This window comes from Podarcis gaigeae (assembly GCF_964106915.1).
Source record: "Podarcis gaigeae genome assembly, chromosome: 10".
Taxonomy (NCBI): Eukaryota; Metazoa; Chordata; class Lepidosauria; order Squamata; family Lacertidae; genus Podarcis; species Podarcis gaigeae.
Window position 1 is genome coordinate 47,397,902 of NC_139686.1, and position 19,842 is coordinate 47,417,743.

The 19,842-nt window shown below is 42.6% G+C and overlaps 1 protein-coding gene across 6 annotated transcripts in view; it reads right to left on the minus strand.

Annotated features, from left to right (window-relative positions):
- Positions 1–19,842, minus strand: part of SLC16A7 (solute carrier family 16 member 7) — a 97,033-nt gene that overhangs the window by 14,472 nt on the left and 62,719 nt on the right. For all 6 annotated transcript variants that reach the window (XM_083699349.1, XM_083699350.1, XM_083699351.1 and 3 more), the window contains one exon: positions 18,182–18,413. In XM_083699349.1, coding sequence (XP_083555475.1) covers positions 18,182–18,392 — 211 coding nt within the window. In that variant the 5' untranslated portion in view covers positions 18,393–18,413. The remainder of the gene's footprint in view (positions 1–18,181; positions 18,414–19,842) is intronic.

A 19,842-nucleotide genomic window follows, 5' to 3' on the forward strand; every position in this document is an offset into this window, starting at 1 on the left:
TTGTTTGCAATGTTCAAATTGTTCACAGGGTACAGGATGGGAGGCTGCATAGATTTTGGACACACTGTGGAAAAAATAATTCCTCTTGCCAATGCACACAACACTCTCACTTCTCATTTCTCCAGGAAGGACTGGAAGAGACCCCTGCCAGAAACCCCAAAAAGCCAGTGCTAGTCAGTGCAGTCAGTAATTACTAGATAGACCAGTGGTCTAACTCAGTATTCAGAACCTTCCTGTGTTCCTAAGAATGTTCATTAGGATTGAGGCTTCCACTACCAACCCTCCATTCAAACTGGCTCCATCAACATTCTTGAAATCCCAAGGGGAGAACTTCTAATTCCACATTATGTTACTCTTGCCTCCATATTCTTTTTAATCCAAAACCCAAAGCAGGCTGCAAATATGAGTTAAGGCAAGGAGTGGAGAAAAGCGACTGTAGCTTTTTCCATGTCACCATCACCCTCCCCAAACCACTTTCTCCCACACTCAAGGATGGATGTGGAGTCTGAATGGAAAACACATGGCAATCCAGATTTTGTGAATTCTAACTTCCAACCTGGTAGAGGGCTATCTCAGTAGTGGTGTCCTCCCTGTGGAACACCCTCCCTTCAGATGTCAAGGAGAAAGAAAGAAATATGTAACTTGTAGAAGACATTTGAAGGCAGCCTTGTATCGAGGTTTTCATGCTTAATGTTTAATGTTTTTAGATATGCTGTAAGCCGCCCGGAGTGGCTGGAGAAACCCAGCTGGATGGGTGGAATATAAATAATAATAAATAATAATAATTACTATTCCCAGCCAGCATGGCCAGTGCTCAGGGATGATGGGAGATGTCAGTCCAACATCTGAAGGCACCAGATGTTGGACTGACATCTGTAGCTTGTCTTTCATAGATGGGCAGACAGCTTAGAGAAAGATTTATCCAAAAGTCTTCTCTGCCAGTCTCCCCTAACCCTCATCAGCTTCTTTCATGATTAAAGATATAAACTCAGGTTCTCTGTGCTCCACTCCAACTCTGTCTACCCATGGACCTCTTTTTCTAACTGAAATATTCTTCCTGAGAAGCAGAAATAGAATCTTCATGCAATATACAACTTTCAAATGGCCTCCTCTACGATGTTTTGGGAAGTGCTGGTTTGTTATTTAAGTGTTAAAATGTGTTGGGGTGAGCATTAAGAAACTCAGTGGCAAATGTAAGGTGCCTGGTGGAATTAATAAATGTTTCCTGTTCAGGAATAGACAGGCTGATTCCCGCCCTCACCGTGCTTAGCATTTAACAGTGATTAATTCAATCCCCCAAGGGCTTCTGTGCTTCTGTGAATCTAAGCACCATGCAGCCATTCCTGCACTCAAAACGTTCCAGAGGTTTCACCTAAACATTATTGCAGGTGACCCGCACAGTGCAATGCTGCCACAAAAGATTACTCCTTCTGCAAATGAGATGCCAAACCAAGAACGGCTAAGCCCAATCCTTCTTCCCAGTGAAGTGAGAAATGATATAAATTTTTTAACAATGGAGCCGATAAAAATTTATGCACTTTTCCCGCGCTTAATGAGAGATTCGAGGGGGGCCTTGTCGCTTGCTATACAAATGCCCTTAGTGAAACATTTAAAACTTCCTGCTGAGACCAAGCTTTTGGAAATATGACCCATTAATCTCAGTGGGTGCTCCTTTCCTCTCTGCCATGGATGGTTACTCGTGAAAACCTGAGCTACAATCTGGAAGCATCTTTGGCCGGGTAGTTATGCTGAAGGAAGCAATTTTTTACATTTTACTTTTTTAAAATAGATTAACATAGAATTTGTATGCTTCTACAGTATGAAGGGGGGTGGGGAAGAGACCCTAACAGTCTTCTCATTCTAAAGAAAGCCTATACCTAATCCCAAGGGAGGATGGTCCATCAGTGCTAATGGGGCACTGCCCCACCTACCTCAGTCTGCCCTTAGCCAGTTCCCCACAGCTAGCCACTTTGCTTCCACCTGTCATTCGCTCGGCCTCCTCTTCCTCCTGACCTTCCTGTCATATGCTCCACTAGCCCCAACTGGTACCAACCACCACTGTGGTTTTTAATGCACCCCAATTAAAAATGTATACACTGCTTGATTGTAGAAAAACACACACCCTTGGAGTGGTTTACAAAGAGAATATGGGACATGCATGAATCCTTAAATGTAAAGGGACCCCTGACCATTAGATCCAGTTGCAGACGACTCTGGGATTGCGGGACTCATCTCGCTTTATTGGCCGAGGGAGCTTCCAGGTCATGCGGCCAGCATGACTAAGCCGCTTCTGACGAACCAGAGCAGCACATGGAAATGCCGTTTACCTTCCCGCCGGAGCGGTACCTATTTATCTACTTGCACTTTGACGTGCTTTCGAACGGCTAGGTTGGCAGGAGCAGGGACCGAGTAACAGGAGCTCACCCCATGGCGGGGATTCGAACCTCTGACCTTCTGATCAGCAAGTCCTAGATCAAGACCTACATTGGTTCCCAGTACGTTTCTGGGGACAATTGAAAGTGTTGGTGCTGACCTTTAAAGCCCTAAACGGCCTCGGCCCAGTATACCTGAAGGAGTGTCTCCACCCTCCATCGTTCTGCCTAGACACTGAGGTCCAGCTCTGAGGGCCTTCTGGCAGTTCCCTCACTGCGAAAAGTAAAGTTACAGGGAACCAGGCAGAGGGCCTTCTTGGTAGTGGCGCCCGCCCTGTGGAACGCCCTCCCATCAGATGTCAAAGAAATAAACAACTACCTGACTTTTAGAAGACATCTGATGGCAGCCCTAATATTTGATGAATTATTGTATTTTAATATTTTGCTGGAAGCCGCACAGAGTGGCTGGGGAAACCCAGCCAGATGCGTGGGGTATAAATAATATTATTTTAAAATAAATAAGATAAATGAGTACTTCATGGTATGCCTTGAGGGTGAGGCTATTGCTAAAATGCTACTAAAGCTGGAGCGAAGCTTTCCTGGCTTGGCTATTTCACAGTAGGCCTCCTCAGACATTGGTATTCATATCAGGCCCAGAGGCTAGATGAGGACCTCCATGTTTCTCTCTCAGGTCCTCAGGATACTGTCTCCCAAGACACAAGTCTTGCTTTACACTCTCCCTGTGCCCCAGCTGGAATATCCAAGTGAATATTTTTCGGAAATGTTCAAACATTACATAGCAATATAGGTGATCCAAGGAGAAGAAAAGAAGCACAGAACAATGTTGTTCTTGTGCCAGCCTAACAATCTTTGTTTTCAAATAGGTTAGAAATGAGACAACAGGGACTGCTGCAGTTCCTTTCATAACGTGATGACATCTAAAGGTTAGCCTTTATTTTTTCCCCCTGTTGATAAAAATGACTGGAGGCAAAGCAATAGATAAATGCTTAGGAACACTTGAGAGCTAAAATGGGGGGGGGGGGATTAAGTCCACATGGGCCCAGCCTTCCTATTTAGAAAGCGGTAACAATAATACGGTGACAGCATTCTTTGCATCCACTCATAAAACAGAACAAAACAATATTCTGGCATAAAGCAGTTGAAATTAACGTGCATTTACCAGTTCCTATTTTCATTTTGCAAACCTGCAGAAGTGGCAGGTGGTGGTGCATTGTTGCAGCACAACAAGCTTTTAAAAGGCCACATCTGTACAGTAGCCTCACATGCTATCGGCTGCGCACATGAACGCAGTACCCCAGCGTTTTGCAGTTCTGGACAACTGGAATCTGCCCTAAAAATGTTACAATGTGGAGTGCTCCTTTTCACTGTTCCAGTCAGTCATCCCCTCCATTCCATTCCCAACTCTGACATCTAAAAGAATATAAGAAACAAGATGCACTTCAGTGATGTGGAACCAGGGGCGGGGGGAGGGGGTGGCAGTAGGTGCTGAGAGGGGTGACAAAATGCCGGGCGGCACTTATTGCGGGGCCTGCAGCGCACCCGAGCCACGCATCTCTCCTGGGAGAGACACAGCGGCTTGGGTGTGCGCAGGCTCCGTGCTGCCCAAATCGTCCGCCCGCTGCCTCCCCCCCCCCAGCTGTAGGGCGGCTAAATGCGAGGAGGCAGACAGACTCCGGTGGCCCTGTGGTGTGTCCTGCCCCTATGGGCAGCTTGCCCTGCTCCTATGGGAGGCGTGCCCTGTCCCAGGCGCCTGAGTGGCTTCCTCCGCCGCTGTGTGGAACCAGCAAAGATGTGGAGCCAGCACTGAAAAGGCACTTCCACTACCCTCCACACTTCATTTCTGCATACCCTTTTTGGTGGGCGGTGTTGTGGCCGGGCATTGGGTCCTGCAGTGATCTGGCTGGGGGCGGAGACTGACACCCTCCTCGTAGCCAGCCGGCTGTTTCGCCAGCACTAGGGGCTCCGCCAATCAGTGCCAGTAGGAGGTATGGCCGCAGCAACCTTAAACTGTGGTACAGCCTGGGGACCATCCTCTCATGCCCTTCTGCTGCCCTCCATACTTCATTTAACAAGTGAAACTCCAGGAAAACCTCCTCTGCTGATCTTAATGCAGAGACACACAGAAGAAGAAGTTTTCTCAGATATTTGGGCCCTAGATCACTCATGGTTCATGTCAACATAAACATCTTGAATGCCAGAAGTAACTGGCAACCAAAGCATCTCTTTGAGAACAGAAGTTATATGCAACCAACTCACTACTCCTGCCAACACCTTGGCTATTTTTCTGCTTACAAATAGGATGGATAATAATTTTTGAGAGTTGATAGGCACACAGCTCTAGTATATACAATGTACAGGATTATCAAATGAGGACAATGGTCTGGCAATCAGATCAGTCGTTGTTCCTTTGTTTCTAATTCTGTGCTGCTGCTGCTACTACTACATTCAGGAGTAAGAGAACTATAACTATGGGCAAGGACATTTTTCATTTTTCATTATTAAGGTCAAGTAATTTATTAGTTTCCCATTATCACCAGGCCGTAGCTCCCCATACTATGTGGTTGCTTCAGTGCCTGAATTCAGTTAAGCTGAGGGAAGACATGAGATTGCTGGCAACTGTACCCTTGTTTTGCAGCTGCATAATTCTCTCAACTACAGAGGAGTTGCTTTCAGGTGACACCTGCAAAACAGAGAAAGCTCACAAGTTTTAGTCCCAATCAGCCCCGTGTCCTGAGGTTGCTGTTTTAAATCTCCAGGATGCTTTATTACATGACCCCTGACTCCAAGGTTAGGGATAATACGGATTCCCTGCAACTGTTAATCAGGTGAGCAGCCTTTCTTTATTTAACTATCAACATAAGAAGGAAGCTTGCACTGCATCCTGCAAATGTAAAGATGGTTTTGCTTTTGACAAAAGGTTCTTGCAAACTGTGCTTTCATTTTCCATCCCAGATTTTATGAGATGATAATATTCTGCCTGGGTCCCCCCCTCCCTTTTTTCAATGGGATAATCTATGTTGCAATAGAACCACAGGAAGGTGAAAGGAAAAAGCAATGTGGAACACTCCCAGGAGATAATGAGAAGATTTTGGTTTTCTGAAAATACATTTTACATGCAAAAGATAACAGCCATTCCTAGCTTAAGTCTCTCATAAGTGAGGAGGAACTAAGAAGCAGAGATAAGTTTAGCAGCAAATAAGTATTAAAGTGGAGAGCTTAAGCAAGTAGTTATCTAAATAAAGCATTCAGCTCTATCATTGTTCCCTTATTTCTGGTTCCTCGCGCTTCCTATTTGGTTTATTTATATTTTCGCCAAGAAGGACAAGATAAAACAATTCAATGTTGCTTCATTCCATTGGTTTGTTTGTTTGTTTGTTTGTTTAAAAGGAGGGATAAATAAATATTGAGAAGGGGTCCATCAACATTGTTTGAAAGGATTTTAAGCATATGGCTGACAGTGGTATTACTAACTCAGCCAATCAGGTTCTGACAGCCTGAGGTATTCAGGCTGTGCAATTGCCGATAATGACAGTAGGCCCAGGAGTCCTGTTAACTCACAATATTTCCTTACTAGAAAAGCCTGGCATTGTAGCCTAGGCTTTTCTAGTAAGGAAGTAGATTTTTGGGAAAAGCTCCACCATGCCTGTAACACTCTCTAATTATGCTCTATGCCATGCCACCCATTTTGTGACTGGCACTCACAGCACACTCTCAAAACCCAAAATGTGCCCACTGATCCGGAGAGGTGGGCAACTCCAGCCTTAAAATTTAACAGCAAACAAGTGGCAGCAGAAGTGCTCTTTGGAGCTACCTCCCCAAGGATGCCTCAAAGTAAGGGAACTCCAAGGCATGGGTGTCCCTGAACTTCTGGTCTCTGAAGAGCAGAGAGGGCGATTTTGCTTGCCATCTTATGCAATGAGGAGGAGGAGCCCCTTTGCTGTTCTGCTGATTGGTGCAAATTGGCAGAGGAGCTGATGGGGCTGTGTGTATTCCTCTTCTTCTTGTGTGTGTGTTTTTGTATGAAGAGAGGTATGTGAGGTATTCTGTATATGAGTGTATGGTCTCTATCAGCATTGTGGCTTCAGTTGCATACACTGTCTGCCAGTGATTTACATTTGTAGGAAAAATGTAAACTAGGATCCAGAAAGCCATGTGATTCACCTGCCCTACAGTGCCACTCCCCCAAACAAGACGTTCAGTGGATGGTGCTCATGATTCCTGGCACTCCTATTACATTCAGTGCGTCTTCATTGCAATCAATCCTTTCCATTAGAAATGTAAATTCCCATCTGCTTTTAATCAGTGGGCCCCTATAAATGGGTTCTTGTTTATGGCTTGCCTACCAAAATAGCACAATCTGCACATATATTTGTGGAGGATGATTTCCCCTCCCCCAAACAATAAATGTCACTTAGCTGATGAAATGTCCTCAACAACAACCAAAGAAACCCACCCTTATTATGGTACTGTAGTTTCCATTTAATTTACAATTTAATTAATCAATGTGCTGCTTGAAAACAAGGCAATTAGTTAACCTACAAACAAACCTTTAATTAACTGACAGCTTTAGAAGCAGCAATATATATGGCAGTGCAAATACCTTTAACTGCAATTCTGTGCAACCAGAGCAAATGCAAGTCATGCGCTTTGCTGTGTCTGGTTCCAGTGATTATTGGTGCAGGTACTAAACACATGCATGTGGAATTGGCCCTATCACAACCACCTCCCTCTCCCAAGGCCATGCTTTTTAATAACCATCTTCCTGGAGTCTTTCTACCTCACTGGGATGTGTGTATGCATGTATGATGATGCCTCTTGCTCACCTGGAAGATGGTACGGGTGTATAGAAGCTAACCTAGGGCACAGAAGTAAACTTTACATTTGTCCCACCCATTTCTGCTTCTGGACCGAATTGCCTGCTAGGGGGCTGCTGTAAAGCTGCCCTGAAGGGAATGTGACCCATCGACACTTTGCCACCCTTGGCTCCTTTGGGAGGAAAGGCAGGATATGAATTTAATCAAATAAAAAAGATACATTTCTTAAAATGTTCCCAATTCAATGTCTCTCTGGAATGTACATGGGGTATGATTTTCTTGGCTTTTCCCAAACCATGTTATGTCAGAAGTGTGACCTAGAATGACTAATAGCCAGCTTTCAACATCATGTTACTTTAATCGAGTTATTTTATGAAGTTTGTTTCAGTATAAAGTATCGTCGAAGAAAAGAAGAAAAGGAGTTTGGATTTGATATCCCGCTTTATCACTACCCTAAGGAGTCTCAAGGATGCGGGTGGCGCTGTGGGTTAAACCACAGAGCCTAGGGCTTGCCGAGCAGAAGGTCAGCGGTTCGAATCCCCGTGACGGGGTGAGCTCCCGTTGCTTGGTCCCTGCTCTTGTCAACCTAGCAGTTTCAAAGCACACAGTGCAAGTAGATAAATAGGTACCACTCTGGCAGGAAGGTAAACGGCGTTTCCATGCGCTGCTCTGGTTCACCAAAAGCGGCTTAGTCATGCTGGCCACATGACCCAGAAGCTGTATGCCGGCTCCCTCGGCCAATAAAGCGAGATGAGCGCCGCAACCCCAGAGTTGACCACGACTGGACTTAATGGTCAGGGGTCCCTTTACCTTTAAGGAGTCTCAAAGCGGCTAACAATCTCCTTTCCCTTCCTCCCCCACAACAAACACTCTGTGAGGTGAGTGGGGCTGAGAGACTTCAGAGAAGTGTGACTAGCCCAAGGTCACCCAGCAGCTGCATGTGGAGGAGTGGAGACATGAACCCAGTCCCCCAGATTACAGGGCTACTGCTCTTAACCACTACACCACACTGGCCACAGACAGAATGCAGCCACATGCCTACGCCCTTCTTCAAACACTTGCTTTCGGTGACAGTGGTGGGAGTCAAGTGTTTTGCACCAAGCAAAGTTCTCATGGCAAGTTGCTTCTTTCAGCCTTTTGATGTTTGTCATGATTACCTGGTAGTTTTATTTTATTTTTTAACAACTTTTGAAAATTTGTGGTAAAGCACCTTTGGGTTCCAATTAAAAGTTCCAATCGGATTCCTGGGTAAATGTGGGATGATTTCAAGGCACATAAAAAGCAAAGGTAGCAGTGTTGGTCTGTAGAAAAACTCCAAAAGGCACAGTGGAACAATGCCTTTATTAGGCTCAAGCAAAATGTCACAAAAGCATGGCAGGTTTTTGAGTTCTACAGAAGTCTTCATTAGGCAAGCTGTTATGCACCAGCACAGAGATCTCTGTTTTGCATGTGTCTTGATGAATACCAAACCTAGCAGTTCAAGGCATAGTCTAAACCTAGAGGACAATAATTTCTCATCAGCTGAAGATCGACTTCAGATTTTGTGGGCTATATCCCCTCCAGCCATTAGATAACACTACACAATTTGGTTTCAATTGATTCTTTCTACCTGGTACACTATTCAAAATTAATTTCTGGTTTCACTAAATTAAAGACTGCCATGTTTACTTCTCTTAACTCTTGTTCTCTGCATACCATGGGATGAAATGGAGAAGAGGGGAACCATGTACACCACCTTAAGTTCCTTGGAAGATAAAGGTGGTCTATAGATGTGATAGATAGATAGATAGATCGATAGATCGATCGATCGATCGATAGATAGATGATAGATAGATCAGTGTTTCCCAACCTTGGGCCTCCAGATGTTTTTGGCCTACAACTCCCATCATCCCTAGCTAGCAAGACCAGTGGTCAGGGATGATGGGAACTGTAGTTCAAAAACAGCTGGAGGCCCAAGGTTGGGAAACACTGAGATAGATAGATAGATAGATAGATAGATAGATAGATAGATAGATAGATAGATATAGATAGATTAGATAGATAGATGATAGATAGATAGATAGATAGATAGATAGATAGATAGATGATAGAGTAGATACATTCATATATACATACATTCATACATAAAGGTAAAGGACCCCTGGATGGTTAAGGCCAGTCAACAGTGACTTTGGGGTTGCAGCGCCAAAGGAGCCAGCGTTTGTCCACAGACAGCTTTCCAGGTCATGTGGCCAGCATGACTAAACTGCTTCTGGTACAATGGAACACCATGACAGAAGCCAGAGTGTACAGAAACGCTGTTTACCTTCCGGCCACAGTGGTCCCTAGTGTATTTTCGAACTGCTAGGTTGGCAGGAGCTGGGGACAGAGCAACGGGAGCTCATTCCGTCGCAGGGATTTTAACCACCAACCTTCTGATCAGCAAGCCCAAGAGGCTCCATGGTTTAGACTACAGTACCACATACATACATACATACATACATACATACATACATACATAAATACATTATACATAAATTTTAATAATAAATTATAAATTAATATTACATGGTGTGGAGAAGGTGAATAGAGATAAACATTTCTCCCCTTTAATAATACGGGAATCTGGGGCCCTCCAATTAAGCTGAATGATAGGATATTCAGAACAGACAAACGTACAGCACATAGGAGTATGGAATTAACTCACACAAAATGTAGTGATGGTCATCAAATTTGATGGCTTTAAAAGAATATTATTCAAGTACATGCAGTGGTGTAGCGTGGGGGTGCAGGGGGGGCCGGCTGCACCAGGCGCAACATCTGGGGGTTAGGGTTAGGGGGCGCAAATCCACGGGTTAGGGGGTGCAATTACTTGCCTTGCCCTGGGTGCTGACAACCCACACTACGCCACTGAATACATGGAAAATGATGCTCTCACTGGCTTCAAGTCATGGTCACTGTGCTATCTTCAGAATTTGAGGCAGCATGCCTAGAAAGGCCAGTTGCTTTGAAACAGCAGGAGGAGAGGAGAGGGCTAGTGTGCTTTTGTCCTGCTTGTCCCTAGTGGAGAGGGATGTGGAAGCTGTGACTCTCCAGATGTTGCTGGACTCCACTCTCATCATCCACAGCTACTGGCCATGCTGGATGAGACTGACGGCAGTTGGAGTCCAACAACATCTGGAGGATGACAGGTTCTTCATTCCTGCTATAGGCATCTCATTGGCTATTGTGGAAAGACAGGGTGCTGGACAAAATAGTCCCTTGGTTTGATCCAGCAGAAATCCTCTTATGCTCTTTGGCAGCTGAGTGAGTGCCTTGTGCCTCCCAAACAACAGAAGAAGTCTGTGAATCAGGGTTTAAATTTTTTATTATATAAGGAAACGGGATCAGAGTTAATAACACTTGCGGTTGCTTTTATACTTGGAAGCTAACAGATGCAAGGACAGCTGAAATTAGATGAATAAAACATGTTTTCTCACCATAAAAATAATTCTAGGCTTATTACATCTTGTGAGTGCAAGATCTGGCTGCCAACAGTAGGCTAGCTTAGAGCACCATTCCCTTATCTAAATTAACAATCCAATCACTTAGAACAAATGCTTTAGTAATTTGGATGCACACACACAAAAGTCAGAAAAGAAGACATGACAGGGAGCAGGCAGCACAGCTTGCCAAGCTGTGTTAGAGAGAGAAAAACTGAGAGGCAGATTTCCTTCTAAAAATATGTGCATGAAAAATGAACATTGGGTCCAACAAGTTGTGAACTGCTAATGCCCTGCAAATGACAAAGGATTATGCTTTTCCCCATAAATATATTTATTGCACATGTTGATCACCAAAGGGAACTTGGAAAAGATTAAAAGCCTGATTCTAGCTTCTGTTGAACATTGAGAAGATAAGGAGAGCCTGCTGGATCCAGCATCTAGCCCACATTCTCTCCTCACAGAACCAAATAGATGCCTATCGGAAGATCACAAGGAGCAGCTGAATGCCACAGTACTGTCTCCAGCTGTGGTTGCCAGAAACTGGTATTCAGAGACATACTGACAGTGGTGGTAGAACACAGCTGTTATGTACTGAGTTTAATAGGATCCAAAATGCAGCAGTCTGATTGGTCCTAGAACAATAGGATTCAGAATGCAGCAGTCTGATTGGTCCACAGGAGCCACCCAATCCAGCTCTGAGTGGAAGTGAATCCGCAACCTGATTGGCCTATAGGAGAATCCTGGAATTAGCCAATCACGTGGGGCCCATTGTGTAAATAATGTATATAAAGCAGACATTCTGGGGGAACTTCCATTCATCCTCACCACTGTGAGCTGACTAAAGAGCATGAAATTGACTCTTGACTCCGAGTATATTTCAACAGCCATCATGGCTAGTAGCCATTGATCACCTTATCCTCCATGAATTGGTCTATACCCCTTTTAAAGATATTCTGCTGAAAACCTAAGCTAAGGACCAGGGCTTCTGCACAAAGACACCACAAGAAGGCCTTTGTATCAAAATAGGAATCAGTGCCACCAGTGGAAGAACATTTCAAAATGGGCATATTTGGGGCACACGGGGTGAAAAGAAGCCAGGGCTAATACAATAGAGGTATAACACTCTAGATCGACAGCTCCCAGAAGCAAATAGTGCAGCCTTGTAATTGTTGAGGGATACACCAAGGAGGTTTTGAAGGGAGATACTTCACTGTTGTACAAAATGCAACACTAGCAGTTGCCATAAGAACATAAGTAAAGGCCAGCCAAAGGCCTATCTAGTCTGGCATCCACCAGTTTCTCCTAAATGTTCCACCTGATGCCAACGGAGACATGAGGGCAATATCTCTTTCCCCCTATGCTCTGGTGTTCAGGAACATGCTGTCGTTCTGGCTAGGAGCCACTGGCAGTCTTGTCTTCCATGAATTTCTCTATAAATGAAGCTTCCGCTTGCATCACAACAGCCACATCCCACAAAAGGATCAGGCTGTTAAGAGAGCAACTTTTCCTTCAGTGATACATCTGAAGGTTCACTGAAGATCTACGGTTTGCTCATAAGACCAGGATTCTAGCTACACCAACAGTTCTGCCTTGCTTATCTATGCTCAGTGCTGGCAAAACATTGGTGCAATGGTGATACAGTTTCATTCTCTGGACATCATTTGGTACAACTGTCTGTTCTTATGAGCCAAACAGTAGCTCATACTGTGACTCAGCAGTTTCATGTTTCCCCAATAGAAGCCATTGAACCTTGGCCTGAAAACAGCTAGCCTATGATTGCCTCAATACACTTTTAAAAACAAACAAGTGGATATTTCATAACTGAGAAACAGTGGCAGATTTCAGCTTCCCAGCACAGCATTCTTGGCACACACTACACAGGCTGTTTCAGTTGAAGATACGTACAACAACACATTTTACAGAGAGTATTGTCAGTTTGGAGGAGGGTAACCAGAATGGTGTGGGGTTCCGGAAACCAAGTCCTAAGAGGAATTGCTGGAAAAGCTGGATCTGGAGAAGAGAGCCTACAGAGGAGAAATTTAAGAGGAAACATGGCAGCTGCCTTCAAGTAGCTGATGAGCTACTACATAGATGATGCTGTACCTAAATTCCTGCGCTGAGCATGGGGGTTGGACTAGATGACATTGAAGATGCCTTAAAAACCCTAAAATGCTATGATTTTATAATGTGTGTATCTCCCAAGATGATTGCATATATACCTTATGCTGACAATGATGTCTCACAGTCCCTAGCAGTAATTCAACCCTTTCATAAGTACTGTAGGCTCCATTTTTTTGGTGTCACATTTTATGGGAACACATCCCAAGTTAGTTTACACATTCTCAAAATGCCCTTAAAACTAATGCAAATGTCAAAGAACAGAGCTTAAGCAAATTAAAGGTATTAATACTTTATACGGTGTTTTAAAGAAGCTCCTACTTATTTACGACTGCCTTTCACAACCTGGTTTACTCAGCAATTCTTCGAGGAGGAATAAAGACTCCTCAACACTTGTACACTGAAGTGACATTTGTTCAATAAACCCTAGTGCCAGGCAACTGTGCTTAGAATTAACTATCTGGCTATGGGACTCTTGGAACTAAAGTAGACTGTTAGGCTTGGTGTGATGTGAGATGATAGAATATTCAGACCACTGAAGTCACCAGGAATGAAAAAGCAGAGAAAGACGTTACATGGCTGGAGAGGTAATTTATTAGATCCTCTCTAGGAGAAGTCATGTCTCCTGGAGTAGAAGGGAAACTTGTCCATACATATAAATGAATGGAGATATCCAAGATGCTAATGCAGCACTGAATGGGTACCAGGGCATCCCACCTGAAACAGGGAGTTTCTGCTCTTTCTAGCAAATATTATATATCCCATTGTTTTAACTGGATTTACAGCACAAGATTATGCATACTTAGAGACAAGTCCCACTGATTTTGGTGGTACTTACTCCTGGAGAAGAGTGTATGCAATGACTGCAGCTGGCTGAGGGCTGCTTACTACACTGCAAAACAACAACAAAAAGAAAAAGTAGGTCTGTCATAGCCAACACTTTAACCTATAGGTACAGAATGATATACCTTTTGACATTTATAATAAACTCTCCTTTTCCTGCTTATCATATTTTTTCTTTGAAAATGATACTTTATTTATTGAGAAAGTTTTTGATACAATATTGACAATTGGACTTATCAACATTTGTCCAGCAACCTCAGCATTTTAGATTCTTAAAAATGCAGAAGCATCACTTTAATAATATTGGAAGGATGATTTAGCTGTCAGCTTCAATGCTTCCATTCTACTTCTTTTCCTGAACAATTCTGATCTCTCTCTCTCTCTCTCTCTCTCTCTCTCTCTCTCTCTCACACACACACACACACACACACACTCCATTAAACTAGTTATGGTGTTTTTGTCTAGGTTTGGCAGCAAAAGTCGCAATTCCAACTTCTTTGTCACCTCTACCCGCAAATATCAAATTAATTCAGAATGATGTAAAAATGTCTGTCTCTCTGTGTGTAAAAAAAACACCCAAATGTGAAGTATTCCCTCACACCCAGGAGGCATTTGGAAATTGGGAAGTTGTGTTTTCAAGGGCACACTAAATGAGGTTCTTAAAATTCAAGGCTGTACATATCCTAATAGAGGGTAAAAGTTTGTCCCACACAGCAAAGGACACAAAGGTCACATCAAGCAATTTCCCACTCATTGCCCGTTCTGTTTTCTCAAAACCAATGTCTTAACTGAGAAGATACTATTGATGGTTTAGGGAAATAATTTCTGGAGTCTTAGTTAGCCATATGAAAAACTTTTTGTTTTGTTTGTCTTTGTCTTTTCTTTTTTTTAAAGGCAGCCATCTGGTGTTTGTGTTACATGAATTTTGCAACTGTCATTTTTGCAGTGCATACCATTTTATCTTCACAGTAATGTTGCTAAAAATGTCTGAATTGCCTTGTTGGATTTGGACCACATAGTTCAGCACTCGGTGTCCAACAATGGCTGCCCCTTGCAGCTTACAATAAAGGCAGAACAGAGCATGGAAATAATTCTCTTCTGCTGTTTGTTCCCAGCATACGTTAACAAAACGTGCACTGACCTTGAATATGGAAGTTCTGCCACTTCAGTTTGATAAGCCTAGCCTTCTAGAATTGTCTAAAAACATTTTAAAGAACCACTCACACTAGTGATATCACAATATCCTTTGACAATATGTTCCATAAACTGATAATGTGTTGCTTGTTCTGAACTTGCTGCCAATCACTAGTCTGAGTGCTCGTCTTTTGAAGGGCAGGCAATTCCCCTTTATTCATTTTCGCTGCACCATTACTTGCTTTATTATATGTTATTTCCCCTCTCTCTTCTTTTGCTAGCTAAACTTTCAACACAGCCTCCCCGCATTATGTACAGAGAGCCTACTGAGTAACATTAGCAAATATTCTGAACACACCAAATGAAATGTTCTTTTTCCAATTAACCTTCAAAATAAACCCCAAGAGCTTATCACTGAACTATTTTTTAGTTGTCCTATGAACAAAAACAACAGGAGCTTGCTGCAGTTAAAGGTAACCTTAAAAGGCAGATATTTGTGACAAAGCTGTAACGGTTTCCACTGTAAAATGCAACATGGTATGCAAAGAGCATATCAAAGAAGGAAAACTGAATTCTGCAGAAAAGCAGATCACATAAATCTGCAGATACTTCCTCTTTGTTTGCAAAGTATCCTGCTTCCAAAAAAAAATACCATTTGGAATTTTTGGGCTGTGAGATGGCTAATAGAAAGAGAGATGGAAGGGCATGAATTGAAAGGAAGTCCAGAGGTTGGGGGAGAATGAAGATGAAATTCTATCTCTGTCTTCCTTTGGTTCTTGGAACTATCACACACAATCCAGGTGTTCTGGTCATGAGAACCAGAGGCATGTTACTTTCTTTCAAAGTGTAGATAAGCTGAAATTGCACAATGGCAATTTGTACTCACGTTACAGATAGTACATCTGTGCAACGAATGTATGAATATGGGCAAACAGCTGTGGGATTTATTTATTTCCCAGTGTTCATAACAAATTGAAAAGCAATTCATTCCTGTGAAATGATGGGAGATTTAAGTATAAAATTAAAAGCAAAATATATATGTGTGCACTGATTGTCCTGTGCCATCTCACTGTATGTCCAAATCCTGATGATAGTATGCTATTTATTTATTTTTTTGCAGGGGAAAGGCTCTATTTAGCCCACCATATGAATGAAGGTTTGGAAAGTGTCTTAACTTAATGAGGGAGAAAAAGGCAGTAAAATAGCCTTACTTCCTACTTGTTAAACTAACATAGCAGTCAGGCATGCCTGAGATGACCGAGCTGCCATACTATACCTTTAGTTTAGGGCAACACCCAACAGATAGTAATTGAGGATCTTTGTATTGACTTTACTGAGAAAGTCTTGGGGCTGAAAAAAAAGAAGCAGCAGCCCTGGAAACACATATAAAAATAAAGAAGCCTCCTACTGACAAATGTGCTCCACAAAGGAGCAGATCCACAGCGTGCCTAAGGGGCAAAGTGAAATTTTTATACAGAACTTGATTCATTCAACTTTGCACATCTTTCCTCTGCATTCTTGAAGGAGGTGGGGTGGAGATGAACACTGTGCTTGACCTATCTGTTGGAATTAACCACGAATCCAGGAGACCATATGGATTTGCCAGATGGCCTGCTATAATTTCATGACATTTATTCGAAGTATGAAGTTAAGTGATAAACATAATTAACATTCCTTTAGCTCCTTCCTGGATGTCTTTTATTAGTTTCATTTTTTCCCAGATATTGAAAGGTAAGTTAATACCTTGTTACCGAAACACAGATGCCTGCTAATTACCTCAGGAGGCTGAAGGCTCCGAAGCAGAGATCCTCAGTCTTAGACTCTCACTTACCCAACGACCCCGCTGTGAAGATTAATAGGCAGAGCGCTAAATCATAATGAGTGTGTCAGATCTCAAATGTTTTTCAGGTTCTTCCTAATTAGCATTAAGAGATACACAGTATGCCCACAACATTTTCAAGATATCTGCCAGGCTTCGCCATAAACAAGGTACCTGACACGCTATGTTTTTCCTGCTTTCATTCAAGCAATTGTACAACAAATGTTAAAAATCAAACAATCAAATTAGATAGGAAAAGCAACAAGCCAAAGGAATAACTCCCTCCCAAACATTATTATAATTGTTTGCTTTTTTTCATCCTCTGCCAGTGATTGTTTGATGCTTTATTTATTGGGAAGCTATTTTGTGGTGGCTGTGGCTTCAAAGAATGTTTAGCTTTGGCAAGGCTACCTGCTGCTAGCACATTAAAGCCATACAGCAAGATAAGAAAATAACCGCTTCACTGTTTAACTTGTTACTTTTGCTATAGAATGTGGAGCTTGCTCAAAATCCTTTATTTTTTATTTTTATGCTTGATATTTATTCTGGACAGGCAGATAACATTTCTGGGTTTCTATGTATACGGTGGAACGAAGTGCTACAAAAAAGATGAATTGTTCTGAAGTTCTCAAGATGTTCTCCTATCCTCAAGATGTTCTCCTATCCTACCCAGTGACACCAATGGGAAACTGGTCGACACCAGTGCTAAACTGAGAGGCAGCACAAAATGTTTCCATTAGCATCAGGGGTGGTTGCAAGCAAAGTGATCAAGAAGACAGACAGGAAATCAAGAGGGTGAAGAGTCAGGGTTCTAACATTCTCCGTCAACCAGAAAAGATGATGCTGATGAAAAATGGAATCAAATTACAGTATTACTTGAGTTGTTTGATAATGCTATATTTTCCAATAAGGGGTAAGTTAAGGTACCCCATGAACCTTAGCAAAGTAGCAAATTGCTAAGTAGCAAATTAATTGGTCATATTTTAAACCAGCCTTCCACAACCTGGTGCACCTCATAAGTTTTGAACTACAACTCCCATCATCCCCAACCAGTATGCCAAAACATCTTGAGGACTTCAGGCAGAGTAAGGCTTCTGGGTCATGTGGCCAGCATGACTAAACCGCTTCTGGTGAACCAGAGCAGCGCATGGAAATGCCGTTTACCTTCCCGCTGGAGCAGTATCGTTTACCTTCCCGCCAGAGTGGTACCTATTTATCTACTTGCACTTTTGGGTGTGCTTTCGAACTGCTAGGTTGGCAGGAGCTGGGACCGAGCAACGGGAGCGCACCCCATCACAGGGATTCGAACTGCCGACCTTCTGTTTGACAAGCCCTAGGCTCTGTGGTTTAACCCACAGCGCCACCCACCAAACAGTAAAACCAATTGCATCTTTGTTTGAAATGAACACTCATGCATTCAGAGAGTGATAGTTATTGGAAGGGTTTAGGAGAGGAAGCAGAAGAAAACAATATGTGGTTCTTTATGAAAACACATCTAGAGAAGCCATGAACTGCAAAATCATGGAGCAGAACTTTGCTTAATATTGTAAGACCATCTGACAGGCAAAAAAGAAGAAAAGTTAGGTTCTCATATACCTCCTGCATACATGACAGCCAACATGATCGATGATATCCAAGCTATCTGGCTATATGATGTGCCGAAGATCTCCTGTATCTCCTTGAAGAAGACTGTGATGGCTTTAGGGAATGCATAAGAAAATCCAATGGAGATGAAACTGCCAAAGACCACGACCCAACCCCATCCACCGTCCGGGGGAGTGTGCTGCGTCGTCGTTGCGGGCGGCATTTTTTAATCTTTACAAGTAGGCTGCAGCGGGGAATAAAAAAAAAGAAAGTTGGAAAGGTTATTGAAATAGCTTCCTCTTTCTTCAGCATACTGTCCATATATAGTAGCCAATTCAATACAATAATACAAAACTATTATCCACTGCTTTAGCCAGCAGCAGATTCTCAAGTAAGACTGTCAGTAGATGATGTAGTGCAATTACTCATCTATAAAAGCCAAGGTAGCCTTCAGGGAGGGTGAAAACCTTGGCAAGGGTTACTGGAAGAACCTTATTAGGTATACTGTAGTTTTTCCAGGTCACTGATCCAAGCCACTGCGGTTGTATTTAGCAATTAATCACAGATGATAAAGTGACATTTTGGGTCTTCTAGTATCAATCTACCCAGCTTCACCATCTCCAGTGAAGTGTGGTTGATTTGCACCATATGTGGGCCTGGCCTATATCTAGTACTTCTATTAAAATGTAAAATAATGCTTGATCTCAGCCTTAAGGGAGCATCACATTTTAATAGTTATTTTTAGGTAACATTTTCATGAAGAATAATCCTCAAAATGACTTGCAAAGGTAGTAAAACCCCAAGATTAAAACCATTCAAAAGACATACTGTATATATATACATACATGCATGCAAAATTGTAAAAGCATTTCCAATATAAACCAAATTCCAAACTTCATTCAGAACATGGCTTGAATTAGACTATATGAAACAACATTTTTGGAAACCTGAAGGGCTTGATGGAAACATTATTTCATTATGTGAAATGTGAAAAGTGACCTTTAGTGCTATTAAATCTGAAAATAAAGATTGGTTATATAATGAGTAACAAAACTGGGATAAAATAAAGAACTGAATTACACAGCGCCCAATTCCCTGTTTGAGTTGCCAACCTCCCTCCCAGCTGCCCTTCCCCCAGAAAACAGTCGCCCTTCCCACTTTCCTCCCTCCACATTCCAGCTGCAGCCGATACCTGTCCCCTAAAGAAGCGATAATCCCAACAAGGGAAGAATGGCAAGCCAAGATGTTGGACTACACTGAAATGGCAAAACTAATGGGAAGACTCAGGAATCAAGAAGACAAGGGGAAATTTTATCACTTAGGAGAACATTGTAAGCAAATTAAAACCCTAGCTGGACTACAAGAAACACTTGTAAAGTAATGAAGATTATAGATAATTTGGAAAAATGAAAATTGTGGAGAATGTACTGATATGCAGCTTTAAATTTTGTTTCAAGGACCCACGCAGGGGAAGGGGGGAAGTCATGAGATTCAGAGAATCTCATAAAATGATTGTATAAATTGTTTGAATGTAAACTTCTAATGATATTATATATGTATATGTATACACACACACACACACACACACACACAGAGAGAGAGAGAGAGAGAGAGAGAGATCTATCCCCTGCCCTTCCTGTGTGCCCATGTCCTTAGGCCTCTTCCTGAGTCTT